Raw genomic sequence first — 25,419 nt, forward strand, 5'->3', positions numbered from 1 at the left:
TAAATGAAAGTAAGATTAAAGAACTTTGCAAGATATTGTTTTGTCTTTGAGAATGACTTGTATGAACTCTGCTTCGCTTCATATGAGTACTTAAACAAATCAAGTCGGCAAGTAGGAGTGCATCACTAGAACGTATTGGAATACCGACTGTATGTTGAAATATACAACTACACAACTCAACAAACATACTGTCAACGACTCCAAATTTGGTAGAAAAGCTAGCTTTGTAGCATCTTTGTATTGAGAGAATAATCAAAGTGTATGGGACATCGAAATCGATTTCGAGCTCTAGATGTGCATTTCGAAAAAAAACATGACTTATCAGTGTTATTGAACGCCAAATATTGGAAAACTAGAATTATCAATCTTTGAAAAAGTATAAACTAAATAATTTATTCTACAGCATCATACATAGTGATAATGATAATGTGCGCGAAATTCATACTTTCAATTAAATTCATTCTTCTTGTAAAATATCAGAAAGAAATTAACAAAGTTGAGGTTCAATGATTCAATGTATAAAGAATATAATTCTAATCAAATAATTCAAATGTCGAAACGTATTCAGCAAGTTACCGAAGAACACGTGAATTCATAAATATTCTTAGCGAATAATAGAATTAATATTGTTCGGTCACGAGTTGAATATTAATCAATAGTGCAATTCTTGGATATGTTATTTATTTCATAACATTGACTATTAATACCACTACAAACGCGTAATTGTCTATCAATTACATTATTATCATGACTATGGTCGTCTTTAACATCAGTGTTGTATCCACTTCCGTATGGTCTCACGGACTTCAAAACTTTCTTTTCGTCTCGGTCTGTTGGTCAAAAATTCATCCTGCTGGTTTTCTTTTGGAACGTTACAATTGTTAGCCATCGTTTGTGTAACTTCAAACGGATATAATTTTGCGGGCGGTCTAGTAGTTTCTCCAGTGCTTGTCCTTATTCGTGCGGATCTTACGAGTCCGTCGTTTCTTCTCGCCAATTCGGTTACGATCCTAATTTTCCAGTTTATTCGCGGAGATTCGTTGTGAATTCGTACGATGTCTCCTGTATTTATTAATTGTTCATTTTTACCGGTGGTCATATGAAATTCACGTGACGACGTAAGATATCCGAATTTCCTTCTTTTCCTTTTTCTGCAGTCGTAAACAATTATGATAGGAGTGGTGCTCGATTCTTTCTGTACTGGATGCTGAGTAATGTAATGTAGTTTTATTGGAGTTTCTGCTATTAACGCCTCCTTTTCTATGAACCCCCGTCGTTCCTGTTTGTTAAATGTTTCCGTATTTCTTCAACATTAATCTGAGTTTTGAGTGAAATTTGAAGGTAAATCATCATGGTTTTGTTTACATGGTAACTTAGCGAAATCTTTATTTTCACGGAACTCAATTGATCTGTCCTGATATGTTCTAATATATACATCATCTTCTTCAACCTTCTTAATATTGATTCCTATTGACTCCAAATTCCAAAGTTTCTCCAGATTGTATTCTACAGCAACGTGTGAAATAAAAACATTGAACATGCTAGTGTTCGACGTAGTGTTGCTCCCCTTATCGTATGCAGGTCCTGAAAGCAAATATACGATCTTGGATTTCGCGGCAGTCGGACCGTTTTTTCGTATAATTCGGTCTTCTATAATGTCCCAGCAGTGATCTGCGCCTACTAGCAACGATATCTCGAATGATCTTGCTGTGTCATTGTGTGCGCCAACTTTAAACTTCACAAATAACCATACTTCGTATCAATATTACGCATGTTATTCTGTAGTGGCATGGCGATCAACAGTACTATCAGTACTTTGATTGGCAATACGTGTCTTGCATCGGTTTTCAGATAGACTGTTGCCTTATCTAGGTGTCTCGCGTTTTTCTCGTCATATCCAAATGCTGTTAACTGAATAATTTCTGTTCCCTCTATCTGTAAGTTTTTGCACTAACTCCTCCGTTAAAAACGATCTTTGCGCCCCTTCATCAAAAAGAATATTTGTGTCGATAAAAAGCTGAGTCGAGCCTACTTGTGCTACGTCGGTTTTCAAAAGTACATTTGATCGCGACTCTGTCGACTGCGAATGTAAAATGGTAGTATCTTGTTCCTTTGTATGACTGTCATTTACAAGGTGAACGTTTGTCGAAATCCAAGATGGCGGGTTTGGTGGGTTGCTGCTCTGATTGTCTCTCTCACGGAAACTCGTTTGTGTTGAAATAGTACCCCCGTTTCTAAGGCTTACCTCATTCACTGGTTTTATGCTTTTTGTTGGATGGGATTACACAAGCTTGTATGTTGTTTCTTATTACAATGTCTACATGTATTCTCAGATCTACATTCGTTCAGTTAATAGTTACCAAGGCAGTTAAAGCATAAATTCTCTCGTTTTGCTATGTTCATGCAGGATTCAGTGTCACTTATATTACTACAATGTGTAGGTGAGCGTATTTTATGACAGAAAATGCAAGATTTCAATTTCTTGTAAGATTTAACATGATTTTGTTTCGACTTTGGCGATTTCGCTCCGGCAAAGAAAGGCGATGTTGTGGGCAAATTGTGTGTCGACTCTGTCTCTTGTCCTGCGTCCATAATACCTATCTCGTCTAATATGATTTTACGGAGGTCTCGTAATACCCAAGATTTTGTTCTGTGTTCACGCGCAAGTTGTTTTCTCACTTCCCCAGATAATTTGTTCATAATAATGGGTACAAGTAACGTGCCGTCTGTTTCCTGTGTCTGACCCAAAGTTTTTAATCCCCTATCGTAACCTTGCATTTTATAGAAAACACTTCGTAAGCTTGTTAGCTGATTTCTAGGTGAAGGAATTTCTAATAATGCCCGCATGTATGCATTTATAATTTTATCTTGTTGACCGAACCTCTCTTTTAACAAATTTACAGCTTCATAGTAATTTACATTTGTGAGTGCGAAACCTGCTTTTGATCCTAGTGCTTTATGTGCTAGCTGTGCTTTCAAGTAGTTAAACTTTTGAATATTCGTAAGTGGTTTAGATGTACGGCCGACTCATATGAGTCCCAGAAGATTTGCCATTCTCAAATGTTGCCTTGGAAAGTTGGAAGTTTTGGTAGGCGGTGATTACTAGCTGACGAAAATGTACTTTGTTGCGTGTTGAATGTGTGACTGTCTTAGACAGACGGGGTTTCAAAGGACTGTGCGTTGTGTGGGTTGGCTATCTTGTGCGTTGGGACAAACGGCATAGTTTCTGGATTTAATGTGTGAAGTGTAGTATGTGATGATTCAATCTGACGGGACTGCGGGGTTTGGACATTTTGTATGAACTTACATACATGTCGAATCTTCGTTTCCATATTCACCGAATATTCATCCGAATCAATGATTTCATTTTTCACATCTTCCGGTTCTGTTAGCTTAAGAATGTGTTCATTCAAGTCCCCAAACAATGCTTGTTTTTGCACAAGTTTTCCCAGCGTTGCAATGACCTCTTCTTCATCGAAATTCGTATGCTCCTTTGCTTCATATAATCTGCGGAATAGTCTGGTAACAGCGCTTATACCCCCAGATTTCAATTTTTCAAGATCCATTGGTCAAGGCACCATAGATATAGATGATATTTAAGGCAATGTGTATAAAGACAAATATTCAGCCATTACATTTAATATACAGCTAACGTATTTCCGCCCAAGGCGACGTCAATGACAATACGACGTCGACAATAGGCAAGTACAATAGTACGCACGTTATGTTCCCGTGATTATCTCAACAACACTCTAAGTTTATATAGAACAGTTCTAGATGTTAACTTATACGGATATATAGCTGTGATAAAGGCTTACTTATCAATGATTCGAAAATCGAAAGGTTCGTTGCTCATTCAGGCATTCAACTTAACTGAAACATAAAATATATTTTTGATTTGTCTGGTACGGAAAACAATTAAACAAAAAAGGAGTAGGCCCGGTAAGACCCCTTTTTGGCCCCAAAATACAGCATTTTTACAAATTTGTTAAAAATGTTAACTTTTAGCTATTTATTGGAAAGTAGAATTCTTTTGTAACATAAATATGGTTTTTGACAATACAATGCACATGCATTAGGTACTAGCATCATTAATGTATGCAAAATTACTGAAATCTTCACAATTTTAGCATTTGTGCTAATTATTAGGTCACTTACATTTTAGACAAAAACCATCTAAAAAGTGACATTTAATGGCATATTTGATAGATTTTTCATATTTAAGCTTGAATTTGAGCGTCTTTAATGACTAAAGCAGTATCTTTTACATGAACTAATTCAATCGACTGCAGTAGACACTTAAGTGTTTAAAAAATGTCAAAAATCTTTCATTAGATGTTCTTCAAATTTTAGACCAAAATTATCCCTTACTGGACGTTCTCCTTTATCCCATGCAAGATTACAATGCAGATGTGCTATTAGAGTAATGTTTCTCCATCTTTTACAATTTCATACTAAGAAATAAGATAATGAATAGCTTGATTTTATTGCCTCAATATCGGACAGTTATATACATAAAGGCAACAGTAGTATACCGCTGTAATGTAGTTTTCTTGGAGTTTCTGCTATTTACGCCACCTTTTCTATGAACCCCCGTCGTTCCTGTTTTTGTTAAATGTTTCCGTATTTCTTCAACATTAATCTGAGTTTTGAGTGAAATTTGAAGGTAAATCATCATGGTTTTGTTTACATGGTAACTTAGCGAAATCTTTATTTTCACGGAACTCATTTGATCTGTCCTGATATGTTCTAATATATACATCATCTTCTTCAACCTTCTTAATATTGATTCCTATTGACTTCAAATTCCAAAGTTTCTCCAGATTGTATTCTACAGCAACGTGTGAAATAAAAACATTGAACATGCTAGTGTTCGACGTAGTGTTGCTCCCCTTATCGTATGCAGGTCCTGAAAGCAAATATACGATCTTGGATTTCGCGGCAGTTGGACCGTTTTTTCGTATAATGTGGTCTTCTATAATGTCCCAGCAGTGATCTGCGCCTACTAGCAACGATATCTCGAATGATCTTGCTGTGTCATTGTGTGCGCCAACTTTAAACTTCACAAATAACCATACTTCGTATCAATATTACGCATGTTATTCTGTTGTGGCATGGCGATCAACAGTACTATCAGTACTTTGATTGGCAATACGTGTTTGCATCGGTTTTCAGATAGACTGTTGCCTTATCTAGGTGTCTCGCGTTTTTCTCTTCATATCCAAATGCTGTTAACTGAATAATTTCTGTTCCCTCTATCTGTAAGTTTTTGCACTAACTCCTCCGTTAAAAACGATCTTTGCGCCCCTTCATCAAAAAGAATATTTGTGTCGATAAAAAGCTGAGTCGAGCCTACTTGTGCGACGTCGGTGTTCAAAAGTACATTTGATCGCGACTCTGTCGACTGCGAATGTAAAATGGTAGTATCTTGTTCCTTTGTATGACTGTCATTTACAAGGTGAACGTTTGTCGAAATCCAAGATGGCGGGTTTGGTGGGTTGCTGCTCTGATTGTCTCTCTCACGGAAACTCGTTTGTGTTGAAATAGTACCCCCGTTTCTAAGGCTTACCTCATTCACTGGTTTTATGCTTTTTGTTGGATGGGATTACACAAGCTTGTATGTTGTTTCTTATTACAATGTCTACATGTATTCTCAGATCTACATTCGTTCAGTTAATAGTTACCAAGGCAGTTAAAGCATAAATTCTCTCGTTTTGCTATGTTCATGCAGGATTCAGTGTCACTTATATTACTACAATGTGTAGGTGAGCGTATTTTATGACAGAAAATGCAAGGTTTCAATTTCTTGTAAGATTTAACATGATTTTGTTTCGACTTTGGCGATTTCGCTCCGGCAAAGAAAGGCGATGTTGTGGGCAAATTGTGTGTCGACTCTGTCTCTTGTCCTGCGTCCATAATACCTATCTCGTCTAATATGATTTTACGGAGGTCTCGTAATACCCAAGATTTTGTTCTGTGTCACGCGCAAGTTGTTTCCTCACTTCCCCAGATAATTTGTTCATAATAATGGGTACAAGTAACGTGCCGTCTGTTTCCTGTGTCTGACCCAAAGTTTTTAATCCCCTATCGTAACCTTGCATTTTATAGTAAACACTTCGTAAGCTTGTTAGCTGATTTCTAGGTGAAGGAATTTCTGATAAAGCCCGCATGTATGCATTTATAATTTTACTTGTTGACCGAACCTCTCTTTTAACAAATTTACAGCTTCATAGTAATTTACATTTGTGAGTGCGAAACCTGCTTTTGATCCTAGTGCTTTATGTGCTAGCTGTGCTTTCAAGTAGTTAAACTTTTGAATATTCGTAAGTGGTTTAGATGTACGGCCGACTCATATGAGTCCCAGAAGATTTGCCATTCTCAAATGTTGCCTTGGAAAGTTGGAAGTTTTGGTAGGCGGTGATTACTAGCTGACGAAAATGTACTTTGTTGCGTGTTGAATGTGTGACTGTCTTAGACAGACGGGGTTTCAAAGGACTGTGCGTTGTGTGGGTTGGCTATGTTGTGCGTTGGGACAAACGGCATAGTTTCTGGATTTAATGTGTGAAGTGTAGTATGTGATGATTCAATCTGACGGGACTGCGGGGTTTGGACATTTTGTATGAACTTACATACATGTCGAATCTTCGTTTCCATATTCACCGAATATTCATACGAATCAATGATTTCATTTTTCACATCTTCCGGTTCTGTTAGCTTAAGAATGTGTTCATTCAAGTCCCCAAACAATGCTTGTTTTTGCACAAGTTTTCCGAGCGTTGCAATGACCTCTTCTTCATCGAAATTCGTATGCTCCTTTGCTTCATATAATCTGCAGAATAGTCTGGTAACAGCGCTTATACCCCCAGATTTCAATTTTTCAAGATCCATTGGTCAAGGCACCATAAATATAGATGATATTTAAGGCAATGTGTATAAAGGCAACTATTCAGCCATTACATTTAATATACAGCTAACGTATTTCCGCCCAAAGCAACGTCAATGACAATACGACGTCGACAATAGGCAAGTACAATAGTACGCACGTTATGTTCCCGTGATTATCTCAACAACACTCTAAGTTTATATAGAACAGTTCTAGATGTTAACATATACGGATATATAGCTGTGATAAAGGCTTTCTTACCAATGATTCGAAAATCGAAAGGTTCGTTGCTCATTCGGGCATTCAACTAAACTGAAACATAAAATATATTTTTGATTTGTCTGGTACGGAAAACAATTAAAAAACAAAGGAGTAGGCCCGGTAAGACCCGTTTTTTGGCCCCAAAATACAGCATTTTTACAAATTTGTTAAAAATGTTAACTTTTAGCTATTTATTGGAAAGTAGAATTCTTTTGTAACATAAATATGGTTTTTGACAATACAATGCACATGCATTAAGTACTAGCATATTTAATGTATGCAAAATTACTGAAATCTTCACAATTTTAGCATTTGTGCTAATCTTTAGACGGCTTTTGTCGAAAATGGAAGTGGCCGCACTGTTGCTCAGTCTTAATATTCAAATATATGTTGTACATGTTGTATTTGATGATAATACATAACATATATTAAGGCTGAGACTGAACACGAATGTGGCCACTTACATTTTAGACAAAAACCATCTAAAAAGTGACATTTAATGGCATTTTTGATAGATTTTTCATATTCAATTACATTTACAATTTCATACTAAGAAATAAGGTAATGAATAGCTTGATTTTATTGCCTCAATATCGGACAGTTATATACATAAAGGCAACAGTAGTATACCGCTGTTTGAAATTCATAAATCGATTGAGATAAAAACAAATCCGGGTTACAAACTAAAACTGAGGGAAACACATCAAATATAAGAAGAGAACTACGACACAACAGAAACACAACATTAAAATGTAACACACACAGAAACGAACTATAATATAACAGTGGCCATTTTCCTGACTTGGTACAGGACATTTTAAGAAAAAAATGGTGGGCTGATCCTGGTTTTGTGGCTAGCCAAACCTCGAACTTTTATGCCAGAAATGCACAAGGTGTTATTTAGGTTTTTTAAAATTACGAATAAAACAACAGAATAGCCCAAACTGTGTATTGTCGTCTTCGTCTGAGTTAACAGGGACTAGAGGAGTACATATAAGATTTCCTATAAAAAAATCAAATGTCGATTTATAGGAGCATACAAGACTCAAACAGACAAATCATCACATACAATGCAAAATACATCCCATACGTAAACAGTAGTCAATTTAAAAAAAAACAGTTGCTCGCGCAATACATACTTCCATATTGCTGAATAGTTTGCGTTAAAAGAAATGATCTGTAAATTTGAAATGTTTCATTTGCTAAGAAAAATTTGTATAAAAATAAGAAGATATGGTATAATTGCCAATGAGACAACTCTCCACTAGAGACCAAATGACATAGAAGGTAACAACTATAGGTCATCGTACGGCCTTCAACAATGAGAAAAACCCATACTGCATAGTCAGATATAAAAGGACCCTAAATGACAAATGTAAAACAATTGTGTTCTTCTTTTATTTGCCACTATCCCCCTTCTCATCCAAATTGTTATGATGATCTTAAGTGTGCATACCGAATGTATCCGCAGCGACTTTTTTGCGTTGTCTTATTCGTTTCAACTTCACGATGATTCAACCATATTGTAAAGAACCAGTCGGCAATGATCTGAACACGTAATATTTAATTATAGAATAACTAATCTAAGACTTCAAAAAACGAAAAAGATACAACGAGTGACAAAACAATACATTGGTTAGTTATCAGTATTCTTCGGTCACGAGTGAAATACTTTTCGATATTTGAATTTTTAAATTATTAATTCTTTTTGTTATGTTGACCATGGACTGTTTAATATTTGATAAAGAAAATGTCAGGAACTATACTTTTTACTACGTATTCTCAATAAGTTTACATGCAACGTGATCGACAATGACTTGACAACACCCTTTGTTATCTGAAGTCAGTTGGTAAAATTATCAGATTTATTTCACATTTGAAATATAGGTTTATATGTTACTAGGAAAACTCTAACCAATGTATCTTTATTTGATTACAGCATTCCTGTAGACATTTTAAATGTATAGAAAATACATATCTAATATCAATTTAATTTTCATTTCAGATATTTGCTAGGATCTTACCAGAATACATTACTGATTTACTATTAGCATGAAGACAGGCTGTTATAAAACATTCAAACACTAAATTATATAATTTCTTCGGAATATTGTAAAATGCACAAATGTACTAGTATTCAATTTGGTTCAACAAGAGTTATTTTAATATACCCTGTCAAATTAACATATATTAAAGCAACGCCGGAACGAAAAATGTTTTTTTTTTTTTTTGGCAAAACTAAGTTCATTATTTTTATGGTAGCAATAAAATATCGTGATTTCCAATTCAATAAAAACTGACAATTAACGTGTGAAATAAGTCTTGTAGTTTTACTCCTCTGCTGTCATACAACGATTGTGTAAGTTTTGTCAAATACGTTGTATCAATACTAACGGAGAACGAGAACAAAAAGAAACTCTTATTTGCATTTTCTTATGTATATAAAATTGTATTTTATTTTTATTTCATGAGTGATATTAATTGAATTTTGAATGCAAAATGTAATTTTCGTTTAAATGATTCCATGTGCTCAGTATTTCAAAGAAAACAAAACGCGACAGTGGACAATTGAGATTATTTAGAAAATTGTGATAATTTTTACATTTCGCGGCCCCAGTATGTTGAGATTGTCGCGGAAACATAACGTGCGTACTATTGTACTTGTCTATTGTCGACGTCGTAATGTCAGGTACGTCTCCTTGGGCGGAATACGTTAGCTGTATATTAAATGTAATGGCTGAACAGTTGTCTTTATACACATTGCCTTAACTATCATCTATGTGTGCAAAGTACAACTCAATGCCTGCATTATTAACAATGCCCCATAATCCTGTGTATGGAAAAAAAAAACATTTTCAATAAACTGTCGCAAAGTTAGTAAAATTTATCACAGACGTGCGGACTTTATGTTTATGATTTTGTTAATCCTGGTTTATAATTACCAAGATTAGCCAAAACCTTTTTTAATATGTAATACGTATTTCGAAACATATATGTAATTATTTCTTAAACCAAGTGTCATATCATCAATGCACAATTGAAGAGATTCACAGACGCTTAATATGTTTATAAATAAAACCAGACGTGCTGTATACGTCAATTTAAAAAGAAAACACAAACAAAAACCAAGAAAGACAAAAACAAATCACTCAAATCATCACTAAACTCATAATAGATACCATTATTAAAATTGTGTACGCCAGACGCGCGTTACGTCTACAAAAACTCATCAGTGACGCTCGAAACAAAAAAGTTAAAAATGCCAAATAAAGTACTAAGTTGAAGATCATTGAGGACCAACAATTTCCTGAAGGTTTTGCAAAATACAGCTTAGGTAATATATACAAAATGCAATCTTCAATGCATGAATAGCGTCCATACTTCATGTAGCTTATGTTAATCTCTAGTGCCCACGAGTCAAAGATGACTGACTACATTTAATGTACCTTCTCTCAATTTCTTTTGCGATTCACACTTTAAGCTCGTATGTTACAAATGGTGTTCCAAAGTAACTTCTTGTATATCCTCTGTTTCAGTAACATTCACCTCAACTCATGTAAATTTGATAATTTTCGGTCCTTCAAACTGACGGCTCCATCTTCTGTTAAGCTTAATACACCAGCATAAACGACAAAATCATCATTTGCTAGCCTGTTGGCTAAATGATATCCAAACCCTGTAATATATGTAAAGAATTAAACAACCATCTTTGCAAAGTTGACGGCTGTATCTATTATCTCTATTTATAAATATAGTGTGACCAGCCGTACTTTCTTTGATGGATTTGGTAAAGCAAAAACAATTTACCAAGAGTTATTGGGTTTATATTTCTCATTGCAAAGTACTTATTTATATTCAATGTATTTATTCGCAATACATATGTTTTTTTTTCTCTCAGATAGACAACACCCAGCAATATTGTTATATATTTAAAGTTGGCTTACTTCTGGACATTTTATTACTTTCAATACAGCATTTGGTACATTTTCCTTTTATTTTCTTTTTAAACATTTAGCTACTCTACATGAACTTGTAATAATAAGTACAATTTATTATGAAGTTACGAAAAATAACGATAGAAAAGTAGTAGGTTTGGGGTTTCTTAATACTGTAATTATGTACATTCCTAATTATAATAAACAACAGCAGCTGTTAACAATGATAAACTTCGAAAAAATAGTATTGTAAATGGACTGAAAGTGTTTTCTCTGACAAGTTTATATGGTCAAAACGAATTGACTGGTTTCGCGTTTTTATCGACTGCACAAACTTACCAACTGCATGCAGTCGTTTGATTATCTACATAGGCGTAAATTAAGCGACAACAATTTACCGATGTTCAAATTTCGTAAATCGATTAAAAAGAAACAAATCCAGGTAATAAACAAATAAAGGAAATCGCATGAACTCTAAAAGGAGCGAGATCGGGAATGTCGACAGGTTAAGCGTCTCCTTCTATGTATGCACCAACCGCCATTCAAATTCACACTCATTCACAATCGGGAATGGGACACAATCGGTCAAATTACAGATCAGACAACTAAACCGGTATCTAAAGATCTATAATCGTAAAAACATATCGCTAGTGAGTTGAGACAGAGACACAACCAATGTGTGATGGTGACCGTAAAACTTAAGTATCGCCGATTTCAGTCATTCTTTCATAGAACTCTGTTGTAGCAGTTTTTGTGTAAGAAGTACACTCCTTAATGAATTTCGTATAGTGTCAACATATGAGATTTAAACACTCATTGAAATCTAGGTTAAGTGATAGAACATCATTAATATATATATATGAAAGTGAAATTAAAGGACTTTGCAAGAGGCTTTTTTGTCTTTGAGAAGGTTTTGTATGAATTCTATTTCATATGAGTACAAAAATAAGTCGTCCAAAAGTTGTGCACAACTAGTACCTATTGTAATACAGAATATCTGCTGAAATTTCAATCGACCAAACTTAACAAACATATTGTCGATCTTCGGTGTAGTTGTTGTTGGAATCAGTGTGGTTTTTAACAAAGTAGGATTTTTATGACCTTAAACAAGAAATGTGTGTCTACGTTTCACATTTTTGTAGAAAAAAAACTCTGTTCAATGAGACGATGTTATTTCATTTCTAGTGAGGCAATAGAATTTCGAGATCACCCAGATCCAAAGAAGATCTAGGCAGAGCACCTGGCTTTATACAAAATTGAAAGGGTGTTTTGTCTATGAAAATCATCGTACACATAGTTAAAATTGTTTGTTTTGTAGTCAAAATGACCACCCAACTGGCATACGATACTTGTGGTTTAGAAAACAAGGTCATGTAGTGGTTATGTGTTCCATTTAAAAATGGAAAAGTCACAGGTATTTCATTACTTTTTAAACTGGGGGGAGGGCGGGGTATTGGTCACACTGAATTTTAGAATGTTTTTGATACATGTTGAAAAATGTATGCACATTACAACAGACAAATTACACAAACCAAATTTGTTCTGTCTTGCTTTTCCTTTTCGACAAGACCCTGTCATAACAAAACGATCACTCATCTGAAGAAAGCATTTATTAATACATGAATAATGATTATCGATAATAGTACTAGTAGCTAAAGTGACTATTAAAAAAGGAGGACTATGATTTCCCGTATCCCCAATTAAAAGTACAGTTAAAAACACTTTTTTTTAATAAACTAGATTTACATATTATTGCAACTTATTTGTTCAATTTCTACTAACGAAATGTTATTGTTCTATTTATCGATCTAAAGTCCTAGACAAACTTGGAAGGATGTCAACACGGGTTAAATAAGAACGGTCTATGCTGATAGTATGCTATTGTACTTACCTGTATCACACCCTGGTATAAGAACAATTTTCTTACTTACAGGTAAATTTTTTTGTATTTTTGCTCCACGTAACTGTACGTTATTTTAGAATTACCAAGGAAATAATGTAAACATAATTGTTTACAAAAATATTAAAAACTAATGCAAAGGGCAGACTTGTCACAATTGTTCGACAAAGAACGGTTAATTTGTCCATAACTTTTCGTCACACCTTCAAATAGTCATTCCTAACTATATTATATATAAACACAGTCGACAAGGTTATGAAAACTGAAAAGTCAAGGCCACTTAGATAACTCGTTGGAGACATTTCTTAACTATGTTAACCAGTAAATACAGATATTGTGTAAATTTGTTGCTTTAAAACTAGTTTAAAGATAGTTCAATAAGCATGTCACGCTCTTCGTTTTGTGTAACAATAGGTCATATTTAATTTGTTGTACAAAGCCCGATTGGAAATAAGTTTTATTTTTAATAATTACTTCTGTTTTAATTCTATAAAAAGACGAATAGATCCATTGTCTTGACGAAAAGCAGATTTAGCATGAAATAGAATATTTGTGCACTGAATTCATCCTTTGGTTAACTTTATCCGAAAAAAATCAATATTATTATTTCTTTTCTTTTTTTTTTAAATATATGTTTTATTAGTAGTAAATGGATAGATTGATTGCACTGCTCAACTGACCATTTGTACATAAAAAACTAAGTAGATGTGGTATGATTGCTAATGAAACAACTCTCCTTCAGAGACCAAATGACATAGAAGTTTACAACTATAGGTCACCGTACGGGCTTCAATAATGAGCAAAATCCATAACGCATAGTCAGCTATAAAAGGTTTTGTTTATTTTGTTGTTGTAACATACACTTTAACACTCTATCTAAGGATGAAATCCTGAACAACCTTATAGATATAAGAAGATGTGGTCTGAGTGCCAATGAGATAACTCTCCACCCAAGTCACAATTTGTAAAAGTAAACCATTTATGTTATATTTATGTTCCTTTAGAATGTCAACCACCAAAGACGAAGAATTCATTATGATGCACTCCACTCGTAGTGTCTTTACAATCAACGTGTTACTGCTGGGTCCGTTAAATGCTTCCCAAATATCTTTCCAAATAAATGACATCGATTTTACTGACAGCAATCGAAACCTTGCTGCAGAGTTCATATGAAACTAACTACTCTAGAGGCGGCGTGAATTAGATATTAAACAGACTAACGTTTTGCACAGTGTATGTTTCTATGAGTGTAACAAAATACGTCAAACATTTAACGTTTTGAATTTGATAGCATGATTTGTGTTTTTCTCTATAGATATGCAAATGAAAAGTAATCAATACTGATCTTGTTTGAATGAAATTTGCTATTATAAGTAAACATTTCTTTTTTTAAATATTTTAATAAATATCCATCATTTAGAGCTCTGATTCCTTGGCCAGATTTGGCTAAACTTAGGTTTTATCTCTTCAACGTTTGTATTAGGTTTTTTTTTTAATATTTTGGCCGCGAGCATCACTAAAGATATATTAGTATATCGATTGATTTAATGAACAGTAAATGTTTAAAAAATGACATATCAATGATAGTTCATGTCAGCACAGAAAAGCACAAATGCTGACTGCTAGGCTAGTGATAACGTCGGAAATAAAATGTCCATTAGCAGTGAGAATGACAAAGTGGTTTTAAAACCTCATCAAAGATATCCGGCTTAAAATTTAGAACGCTAGACACGCGTCTGTTTACTCAAAATTCATCACTTGCGCTCAAATCAAGATAGTTGTAAGGCCAAATCAATAAGCAGTTATGCACTGAAAACGAAATATTCTAAAGAGGCGGGTCGAAAATCAACTCCTTAATCACAAAAAAAAACACAGAAAATGTGATGCACATTTTGTATGCATGGTTTAAACCAGCCATATACGCTTATAATACATTATCATGTTTAAAAAGTAAAATAACAAAAATCCCAAGGAAAATTCAAAACGGAAAGTCCCTTATCAACTTGCACAATCAAAAGCTCAAACACATCTAACGAACGGAAAACAACTGTCATGTTCCTGACTTGGTACAGGCGTTTTCAAATGTAGAAAAATGGTGGATTATACCTTGTTTTATAGCTAGCAAAACCTCTCACATGTATGACAGTCGTATAAAATTTCATTACATTAAACCAAACACGCATAATAAGTAAAAAAATCAAAAAATTGGGGTATTACAGTCAACATTGTGTTATAACCTCAATCACTATAAAACCAAACAACTATTTAAACTTTACATTGAATATATACTGCATGTCAGAGACATTAACAATGTGTTAAAATTCATGGTTGATAAATGGTTTCGACATTGGATTTTGGACGAAATTTTTTTCATCGATGTAAAACATACTTGTGCTTAGTATATTTTGGAACGGATTTTTTTTTCAACTTAAACGAGCCAGTTTGATTTTATTTAAAGACACATATTTTTTATGGACGCATAATACTTGACCATTGACGTTGCCTTTGTCGTTTGTTATTGCAACCACAAACAACTTAAATGGGGAAAATATGATTTCAATGTACATTGCTTCTGCTAACTGGAAACTAACCACTGTGGCTAAATTACGATAATTCGTATTTGCAATTCTGTTATAGATTTATTTTGGTGTACAAAATTGACATCAAATTCTCCAGCCGGCTGTAAGCCAATACTTAAGAGGGGCGTCAATTTGGCTGTGCAGAATTTTAAATATGCAGCAAATTTGGTCGGAAAAGGGTGTTTAATCCAATGCCTAGTGTAGGGAGAGTGTCACCTTCTCTATACGTTGAATAACGCTTGTAAAAACTCATTGGTGTGTCACTCTCAGTTTATTGATTTATGTAAATATCATATTTAGATAGCAATTTTGCTCCTTAATAAATACATACAGCCTTACAAATTTAATCATCTCTTGCATTTTGTGTACAAACATTTAACAATGCTGCATGGAAATTAATTTTTGACTTTGTTTATCTTATTATAACATCCTGTCTTTATCTTCAAAAGAAAGTCATTGATGTATTCTGGCAAGAAGTTATAGATTCGAGCATACATCTGAAATAGAATTCAGGAACAAATATATTTTGATGTGTACTTAATATTGTAATCTAGGAAAACATGGTTTATTCATTAGTTGAAATTTGTTATTGACTAGCTTTCAATTATAAACTGCGAGTACTCTTAGATCGGAAACTTGTGGGTTTTCTTTTTCGTTTTTTTTTTATAGTTGTGTGAGTGCTTCGTGTCAATCTGTTTAGGTAAGCCCTTTTAAACTGATTTTTACAGTTGTTCATATGTTGTTCTGTTACAACACAGTCCCAGTTTTGGGGAGGATTGAGCAATCTCAAACATGTTCAACCTTTCCACATTCCCTACGTGCCAGTCTCAAGTCAGAAGCCTGTCATTCAGTGGTTTTCGTTGGTATTGTTTGCCATATTTTGCTTTCTATTGTTATAGCAGAATTCTGGCCTTTGATGTTCTCTTTTGAATTGCTTCACATTTTGTCATGCTAGAACATTGTATAGCTTACTTAAGGTATGGAGTTTCTCATTATTGAAAATCGCACTGTTTTTTTTAGTTTTTACAATCTTATCATTTTGGTCACTTGTGAAAAGTTATATCATTTGCATACAACAGCTGTTTATTTTAATATTGTTCAACTTGTTAACATTTGACATGAACAAGTCTATACTCAATCTCGATTAATTTTTAATTATTTGGTACATCAGATTTGCTCTTCTTCTTCTTGATATGTCAGGACCCTTTAACAACAATTGGTTTCGGATTGAAGAAAATACTGCATGTTCAAATATGTTGATGTTTTTCTGAGGATACCACAGATAAGCACTTTCACAGCTGTAATGAGGAACGCAATTCACCCATTAACCTCTTCAGATATAGAACATGAAATTGACCACTTCGTCGTCATGTATATGTGGTTGTTCTATCGTTCTATTTTACAAGTGGCTCATACGGATAAACAAAAAGTAGGTCCCTTTTGGTCATATAGCGTCTCACTTATTCAGGTATTTATACATCGTTAGCTTTCAAATATTTGGGTTGAGCCTTCCTGATGAAGGATGCTTTAAATCTATAAAGGATTATTTTCAAATCAATTAACAAATAAATCAAAAATGATGTAAACCTGCTTTTATCAAATTTTATTAGTAGAATCATGCTGAATTGATGAAAGAAAACTTTGCAATTTGTATCATCAGCACATTGTGGTCTATGTATTTTTATTTTCATGAGCTTTTCTGGTAGGAACATGTATTAGTAAGAAGAACAAAATCAGCAGTGTATTTAAGACTCGAGATATATTTATATTAATTACTTGTTTCAAAATCTATGGTAATACATGATACCATTGAGGTTTCTGTTAGAAAGATCATTGAAAACATTCGTAGAGTAAAAAATGCTGTCTCATTCAAATCATTTCAAAAATGTGTCTAGAAAGATTGCCGAATGTCATCTTGAAAAAATAAATTGTTTCTGGTATTCAAACGAGCATTGAACGGTATGCAAAACTAAACTGTAAAAGAGAATACGCGGCACTGTACTTACAGAATAGCCATCAAACATGCCAGTTCCACCATCGACCAAGTATCTAGGTTTAGGATGAACATTAATCAAAGCATCCTCCATAGCATCTGTCACAGGTTCCACAGCTTTTTCTGTATCAAGTGTCGGGTCAATCCTTGAGCACTGTTCGGTATACCTTTTACTTGCGCGATAGAAATAATCCTTTCCGTACAGCTCTCTCACTTCTGCAGAAGCTTCTTCCCACATCTGACCAATTTGTTGTTTAAGTCGATCACACTACACATAAACGAAGTGCTCTTTATATATATTTATATATTTAAGAAAAAAATGTGCATGTCGCGACTCGACTAATTGAAAAGATATGCCAGTATGTTTAACATCCAGCATTAGATATGACATGCTTATTCAGAGCGTTAACGTATCATATTGGGAATGATGGTGACTAATATGAGTTTTTTTCTCGTTTTTTTTATATAGATTAGACCGTTGGTTTTCCTGTTTGAATTGTTTTACACAAGTCATTTTGAGGCCCTTTATAGCTTGCTGTTCGGTGCGAGCCAAGGCTCCATGTTGAAGGCCGTTCTTTGACCTATAATTGTTTACTTTTTATACATTGTGACTTGGATAGAGAGTTGTCTCATTGGCACTCATACCACATCTTCTTATATATATTAAGTCAGATGTTAAAGCAACAGCCCGCAGGAAGGCATATTATCTAAATGCGACACATCATACTCCAAGACTATCAGTTATGATTGTTCTCATTCATTATGGAAAAACAGCTAATATTAATTTCATATTTGTTGATTAAACCAATGTGGGGATCCAACCCACACTAACGACAAGCATGGTACAATGCAATGTAGCTTGATAAAATATGATTAGTAACAAGAAAATACGTCAATAACAGCAACTCAGCGAAAAAATAAATATTAACGGGTCAATATCTTTAAAGAATTTCTAGTGCAAAAATCATATAATAAATATTAGAGTCTACTAAAAATTGAAAAAGGATTCAGAACTATCCTAAATAAAACAACAACATTACACCTGACAAAATTACTGACTGAATCTTAGGACAGACATAAAGACACGTGACGGGGCATAACAAATATCGAAACCTGCTCCTCATTACCTCATTCAGTTGATGACACAGCTGTCTACGAAATACTGTTCATTGAAATTTATTTGAAAAACCCTACTGTATTCATTAACAGCATTACAGACGACAAAAAAGTTACGTGGAAACAAAAGCAGGCAATATCGTATTAATGAATGAAGGTCATACATCTACGTCATTTAAACGAAATATCTCTGGCTTTTAAATTTGAAGGTTTGAGCGTACCGGATAAAGGTTAATCCTGAAAATAACTTCGGAAACACGAAATTTATAAAGTGTTATTTTCATGCTGAAAGGCATATTTCTATAATTCCGAATCTTTAATTCGGAATTACCTTTTTACAATTCCCTTTTTGCCATAAATGTGTTATGCACTTACGTAGTCATAGTTATGATCGATAAAGATATTCGTAATATCATGTTTAGTGTTGTCACAAAGGCGCTTCCAATAAAAGATATTTTCCGTTAAAGAAACAAATACAAAAATCCAATGATAACTAAATATAACTTGATTATATTCATACATACGGCTGATTCAGAATTTATGCTAGTGATATGACTGTAAACTCCGGGTTCAATAATTGATACACCGACACCAAACTTGATCATTTCTAATCTCAAAGAGTCTGATATAGTCTCTATACCGTGTTTACTAATTTGATATGCAGATCGTGCAGGCCAGGTTTGTCTGCCTAGGACACTAGAAACATTGACAATTCTACCTGAAATGTCAGATTGACAAATTAATATCAACGTTGTTTGTAATTATTACGTGTAATGAATATTGCTAATAAATTCTCTTTTATTATTACAAAAGTGACATTTTCTAAACTAGGAAAACAATATGAAATAAGAAGTGACATTAGTTGGCAATGTTCTAAACTCGTAAATCTATTCGAAGTACACAAAACAAGAGGAAAAAAATCCTGGTAGAATCGTATAAACTTCAAACGGATTGATATTGGGTGCATTGACAGGGTAGACGTCTTCTGCTATGTATGTATCGCCAAACATGCGAATCCATATTCGGTCTGAAATGTCTCAACCGCGAATAGGACAGAATTACTCAATTTTCAGACGTCGACAGTTCTTGTGTCTTAAGATGATGACAATGGTATAACTTATGTAGAATCATTTTAGTCGGTCTTCCCTATTAGAATGCTGGTGATGTTTTTGTGTTAGCGCTCCACTGTTATTGTGGTATGATTGCCAATGAGACAACTATCCACAAAAGTTCAAATGACGTAGATGTAAGAAATAATAGGCTTCCGTATGGCCTTCAACAATGAGCAAAACTCATGCCGAATACAAGTAGTCAGCTATAAACGCCCCGACTTGACAAAATATTAAACAATTTAAACGAGAAAACTTGCGGCTTATATTATATCGAAATAACTTACGAAAAACAAATATAAAAGACAAAATTCACTGCTAGTGAAAAACAATGTCCTGACTCGGAGCAGGCACATACAGAATATGGCGGGGTTAATATTGTCTGTGAGCTCTCTTACATCACCTTAAGCTGGGACAGTAGTGAAACAGAACAACAAAAGAACAAACTGTAAAAATCATTTGTAAATGGCTTTACTCAATAGGTCAGTGAACGTAAAACTGAGCTGAAAACATAAAAGACAATAACGCATCAAGGCATTCACTCGGAAAATAAAAGACATATAAAAATATTATAAGTAGTAACTGTACCACAATATTCAAAGAATTGTTTTATACTGGCATATAGTTTTTGCTTTTTCTGTTGACTTATAAATGAACTTGTATTCATTTAAATACAAAACCTTTAAACAGACTTATTAAGAAGGGATATAGTTACGATACTGTTGTCAGGTCATTAAAGATTGCATATTTTGGCTTTAATATTGATTCACTTATAGGGTCTTTGCATCAGAATTAAACATATTTATTCTAAAACCAGTTGTTGGCATGACACGGGTTATGGTCTTCCTATATATTTTTTGATGGTATAATACTAAACCCCTAACAGGAGGGATTGTGCCTGATATTCATATGATAAAGACATAATCTTTCAATCAGTTTAATTGAGGCCTGGAGCTGGCATGTCAGTAACTGCTAGTAGTCCGTTGTTATTTATGTATTATTGTCATTTTGTTTATTTTCCTATTCTGACATCGGACTCGGACTTCTCTTAAACTGAGTTTTACTGTGCGTACTGTTGTACGTTTGTTTTTTCTACATTGGCTAGAGGTATAGGGGGAGGGTTGAGATCTCAAAAAAAATGTTTAGCCCCGCCGCATTTTTGCGCCTGTCCCAAGTCAGGAGCCTCTGGCCTTTGTTAGTCTTGTATCATTTTTAATTTAAGTTTCTTGTGTATAATTTGGAGTTTAGTATGACGTCCATTATCACTGAACTAGTATACATATTTGTTTAGGGGCCAGCTGAAGGACGCCTCCGGGTGCGGGAGTTTCTCGCTGCATTGAAGACCCATTGGTGGCCTTCGGCTGTTGTCTGCTCTATGGTCGGGTTGTTGTCTCTTTGACACATTCCCCATTTCCATTCTCAATTTTATATATGAAGAAAATACCTTTTGATTTTCGAATCATTGGTAAAAAAGCCTTTGTAATAGCCAACTGTCCATACAAATTCACCTCGATAACCTTCCTGTATAAATTTAAAGTACACAATTCAAGTTCACCAGGTAAATCAATCCCTGCATTATTTACTATGCCCCATAATCCTGCATAAAGAAAAAAAAATCAATTAAATTCATTACAGATATAAGCATCCGGTGTGCTTATTTTTATCAAAATGAGTAGAAGTAGTAATAATATACCAAAAAAATATCTACTGATAGAAGACGATTAAGTATCCCCAAAAGTTGGTGCAGTATGTCATCATTGCTTAATAACTTGCGTGATTTGAATACCTCATGGATATTTAATTATTTTGGAAAAAACGCTTTTCTTTTTTTCTAGCAAAAATGAACGTATATAATTACTCCTGCCATGTTATGACCTCTCTCAAATATCTAAAAAGAAAAATCAACTTTTACGTTACTTGCCAACGGGTTCCAAGAACAAAATTTAGTAGTTCCAGGTTTTTTCCACTGTTTTGTTATTTTTCCATTGTTTAGCGTAGCTCGTATGCTTTATTAAGCTTCTTAAAAACGTTCGGATACTAATTCCCTGATTTAATTTACACCTTTTTATATATTAAATGCAGTGTACAAGTCTTTTATTTGCAATGCAACTGCACGGTTTGTCAAGTACACTCCGTGAATATGTTTATATATATATATTGTATGTACCTGCAGAGGTCATCTGTACTTTTAATACCGCTTCTTGTATATGTTCTATTTTTGTAACGTTCAGCTCCACAACATGTAAATTTGATAACTTTCGGTCGTTCAAATTGATGGCACCATTCTCCTTTATGTTTAAAACACCAGCAAAAACAGTAAAACCCTTATTAGCTAATCTATTTGCTAAATAATATCCAAAACCTACAAAAATATTCCAAAAGGAAAACAGCCTTAATTGTTTTATTTAAATGTTTAACATGTCCATTCAAAAACCAAGAAAATAAAACATATTGAAAAACCAGTAAATAATAATAACGAAGTAGGTAAATGTTGTAGTGCGCACAAAAAAAAACCGAACAGTATTTTTATTTAAAAAAAAGTGTTAATTGTACTTTTGTTCATACCTAAACGTCACTTCTCGCGCTCCTTAAAATACACAAGGTTGAAAGTTTTTATTGTTCTGTTGACATTGTATAACATTTGAGTTTATTCGATTGACACAGTCATTCGGTATAAACAAATTACCAAGTAGTCGTAAAAATGCATTTATTGTAGTTTTAATAAGAATTTTCAAATTATCAACTGCAGTTATTGATAAGTATTTTTCATATTCAATGTTGTTCATTTTATATTCATTATATAAGTAAGGACAGGAATAAAAGACTTCATTTCTCAGTGGTACTTTTTGCTTAGCATATTTGCGCAAAGCTATTAGTTTCATTCGATATTCACGCCATCTTGAAATTATTATTATCAAAAATCGGTTCCGAATGGTTGCCTTATGATGTTGCTTAGGTTCTATTGATTAGACAGATATATAGAATAGGAAACATGATATCATATACGAAAGATAACGAATTCAATTACAGTATGGGTATTCAAGACTTGATCAAAATTTATTGCTTGTTGTTGACGTTATTCATGATACTGCGAAGCACTTTGTACTTTTTTTTTGGAAAGTTAAATTGGTATATCCCTAACTTACAAAATTTAGGCTTTGAACGTTTTTGATGAAGGTAAATCCAGAAAACAACTGCGGACGCTTAAAACATTAAGTGTTTTTTCATTTTCACATTGTAAAGAATCTATTCTTATGTAAGGGCGTAGTTTTTTCTATTCTCATCTGTATACCAATGTATAATGAAATGATGTAATCACTTTAATGAAATGTATTGACAATGTTTCCTTATATAATTGACTACATAACCTTAAGTTCGTTGTCCATTGATCTATTATTGATCAAATAAGAAATTGCACATGCTTTTCTCAGACTGTTGATGACGTCTTTACACTAAAAACTTTGGATGTTTACCGATTGGTGTTTTAATTAGAAAACATAGTTATTTTGTTAGTTGAAATTGACTTTGAACTAGCTTTCAGTAATTGCGAGTACTCTTAGAATGGTACCTTGTGTTTATTTTCATACCTGTTAGGTTTTTGTGTGCTTTGTGTTGATCTGATTAGTAAAGGCCTTTCCAACTTATTTTTACTTGTTGTTCTAATATTGTACTGTAACATTTCTGTCCCATGTTAGGGGATTGTTGACCCTTACAAACATTTTTATGTCAGTAGCCTGTAATGCAATGGTTGTCGTGGGTTACTGTCTACCAAATTTGTTTTTTGCTCATTCCTTTTCTCATTGTTAATCATTCCACTTTATTTTTATTGATCATTTGAATCTATATTAATCGAATTTGACATTGATGAGAATTACAGAATAGGCAAACATGAACAGTTTAAGTTGTGGTATGATTGCATTTGGAATAATTATCTACCAAAGATCAAAGGACAATGAAGTGAACAACTACAGGTCACCGTACGGCCTTTAAGAATGGGAAACTCTATACTGAACAGTAAGCTTTAAAAGGTATAGAAATAACAAAATATGAAGTGAAATATTACAAAAAGGATAACCAACAGCCTGGTTTAAGCTAAAAAAAACTCTAATAGCCAAGAGTACTCACATCAACTGATGACTACATTGTAGCTAAAACTCAGATTTCACCTAAAAATAGACTATGTTTTTGCCAGAGAAAAATATCAATCAGTCCACATCCAACGGATTTAGTGTAAGGAATGCATAAAAAGTCTATGAATTTCAAAATTGACCTCCAGTTTTTCATGGAAATTCGTATTTTTAATTTGGAAATAATTTGTTGAAATATTCGATATTCTTATACTTGTTTTTGTTTTGATTGTTTTTCTTTTTGTTTATTGTTTTGAATTGCCATTCTCTTGTATTTATGTATTTAAAATCTCATTAAACATAACTGTTATGATGTCTTTTTACCTGTTGTTAATGCTCTTGGACACTAAATTGAAATGACTATTATGTTAGTGCCGTTCCTCAAGTTTGACCCGTGTACCTGTTTTTGCAACGAACACATCTTATTTACAATTTTGATACAGAATAACTATATGAACATACCTGTATCGCAGCCTGTAATAAGGATTGCTTTGTTACTCACAGGTAAACTGTTTTTGTATTTTTTCTCCACGTAACTATGAGTTATCTTTAGTATTACAAATGAAATAATGTATAAATAATTGTTGACACAAATGTTGAGAAAGAGCGCAAATAACAGAGTAAAGGCAATAATCCGAAAAATGATGGCAAACGTGTCCATAACTACTGGCTACATGTACAACTTGTATGACGGAACATATTTAATAAGTCGATCATACTATGATAGCAAAACATGTCAAGGTCGGTTATTGTTAACGTGCCATGAACCTCTAAATATAGGCTTTTAGTGAGTTTCTTACAACAAAAGTAATATAAGTTTAAATTAGTTCATTAAATATGCCATTTTCTTAATTGATCAACGTACGTCGAATTTGCTTCAATTGGATTGTTTTCGGATCACTTTACTTTCATTTATTGTACAAAAACGGTTTCTACCAAATATTAAATCAGATTCATTTAATGCGTCACTGCGTCTCGCACTTTTGTTTTAAAAACATCAATTCGGTAGGATTTTTGAAGCAAGAGGACGGCATTGTGGTTACGACAATCGGAACTTATCCATCGTCATCTGTGAAACAGATATTGCACAACGGTCAACAAACCCATGATGTTGTCCGTAAAATTTTCAAAGGGGTGATTCCAACTTCACCACTTAGTACTCTTGGTTTAATAGCTTCCTTGTGAGCAGCAACCCTTTATCCGGGTTATTATGATAGGAAATGCAAGCTCTGGAATATCGTATCAACTGGGAGATATATACTCCATATGTAGGCGCTGCTGGAATATTGCTACATAGAAATGCGAAGTTCATAATTGGGAAGCTGAAATCATCTCGTTTGTCGTACTTGTGTCTTCATTTATGACCCTCATTGTCAATTTCTAGGTGTAAGTCAAGGTATGAGGCAGACTTAACTGTATCTGTTACATCCTTTTTTATACAAGTTCGATGGCGTTCAAATAGTCACCAAACTTCTAATTATTCAGTAAGAGGACATCATCTTTATAGCAGTAAGTG

At 33.7% G+C, this 25,419-nt stretch overlaps 1 protein-coding gene across 1 annotated transcript; it reads right to left on the reverse strand.

The window, feature by feature from the left end:
- Positions 1-15,888: 15,888 nt before the first annotated feature.
- On the reverse strand, positions 15,889-24,614 carry LOC127728802 (D-beta-hydroxybutyrate dehydrogenase, mitochondrial-like). The gene is made up of 6 exons (XM_052236414.1): positions 24,366-24,614; positions 21,944-22,138; positions 21,221-21,373; positions 19,192-19,385; positions 17,565-17,819; positions 15,889-16,055 (listed from the first exon to the last, which is right to left on the reverse strand). The coding sequence occupies exons 1-6, from the start codon at positions 24,562-24,564 to the stop codon at positions 15,954-15,956; spliced, it is 1,098 nt and encodes a 365-aa protein (XP_052092374.1). The 5' UTR covers positions 24,565-24,614; the 3' UTR covers positions 15,889-15,953.
- Between the last annotated feature and the right edge of the window lie 805 nt (positions 24,615-25,419).

This window comes from Mytilus californianus, unplaced genomic scaffold (genome assembly GCF_021869535.1).
Source record: "Mytilus californianus isolate M0D057914Y unplaced genomic scaffold, xbMytCali1.0.p SCAF_2, whole genome shotgun sequence".
Classification (NCBI taxonomy): Eukaryota; Metazoa; Mollusca; class Bivalvia; order Mytilida; family Mytilidae; genus Mytilus; species Mytilus californianus.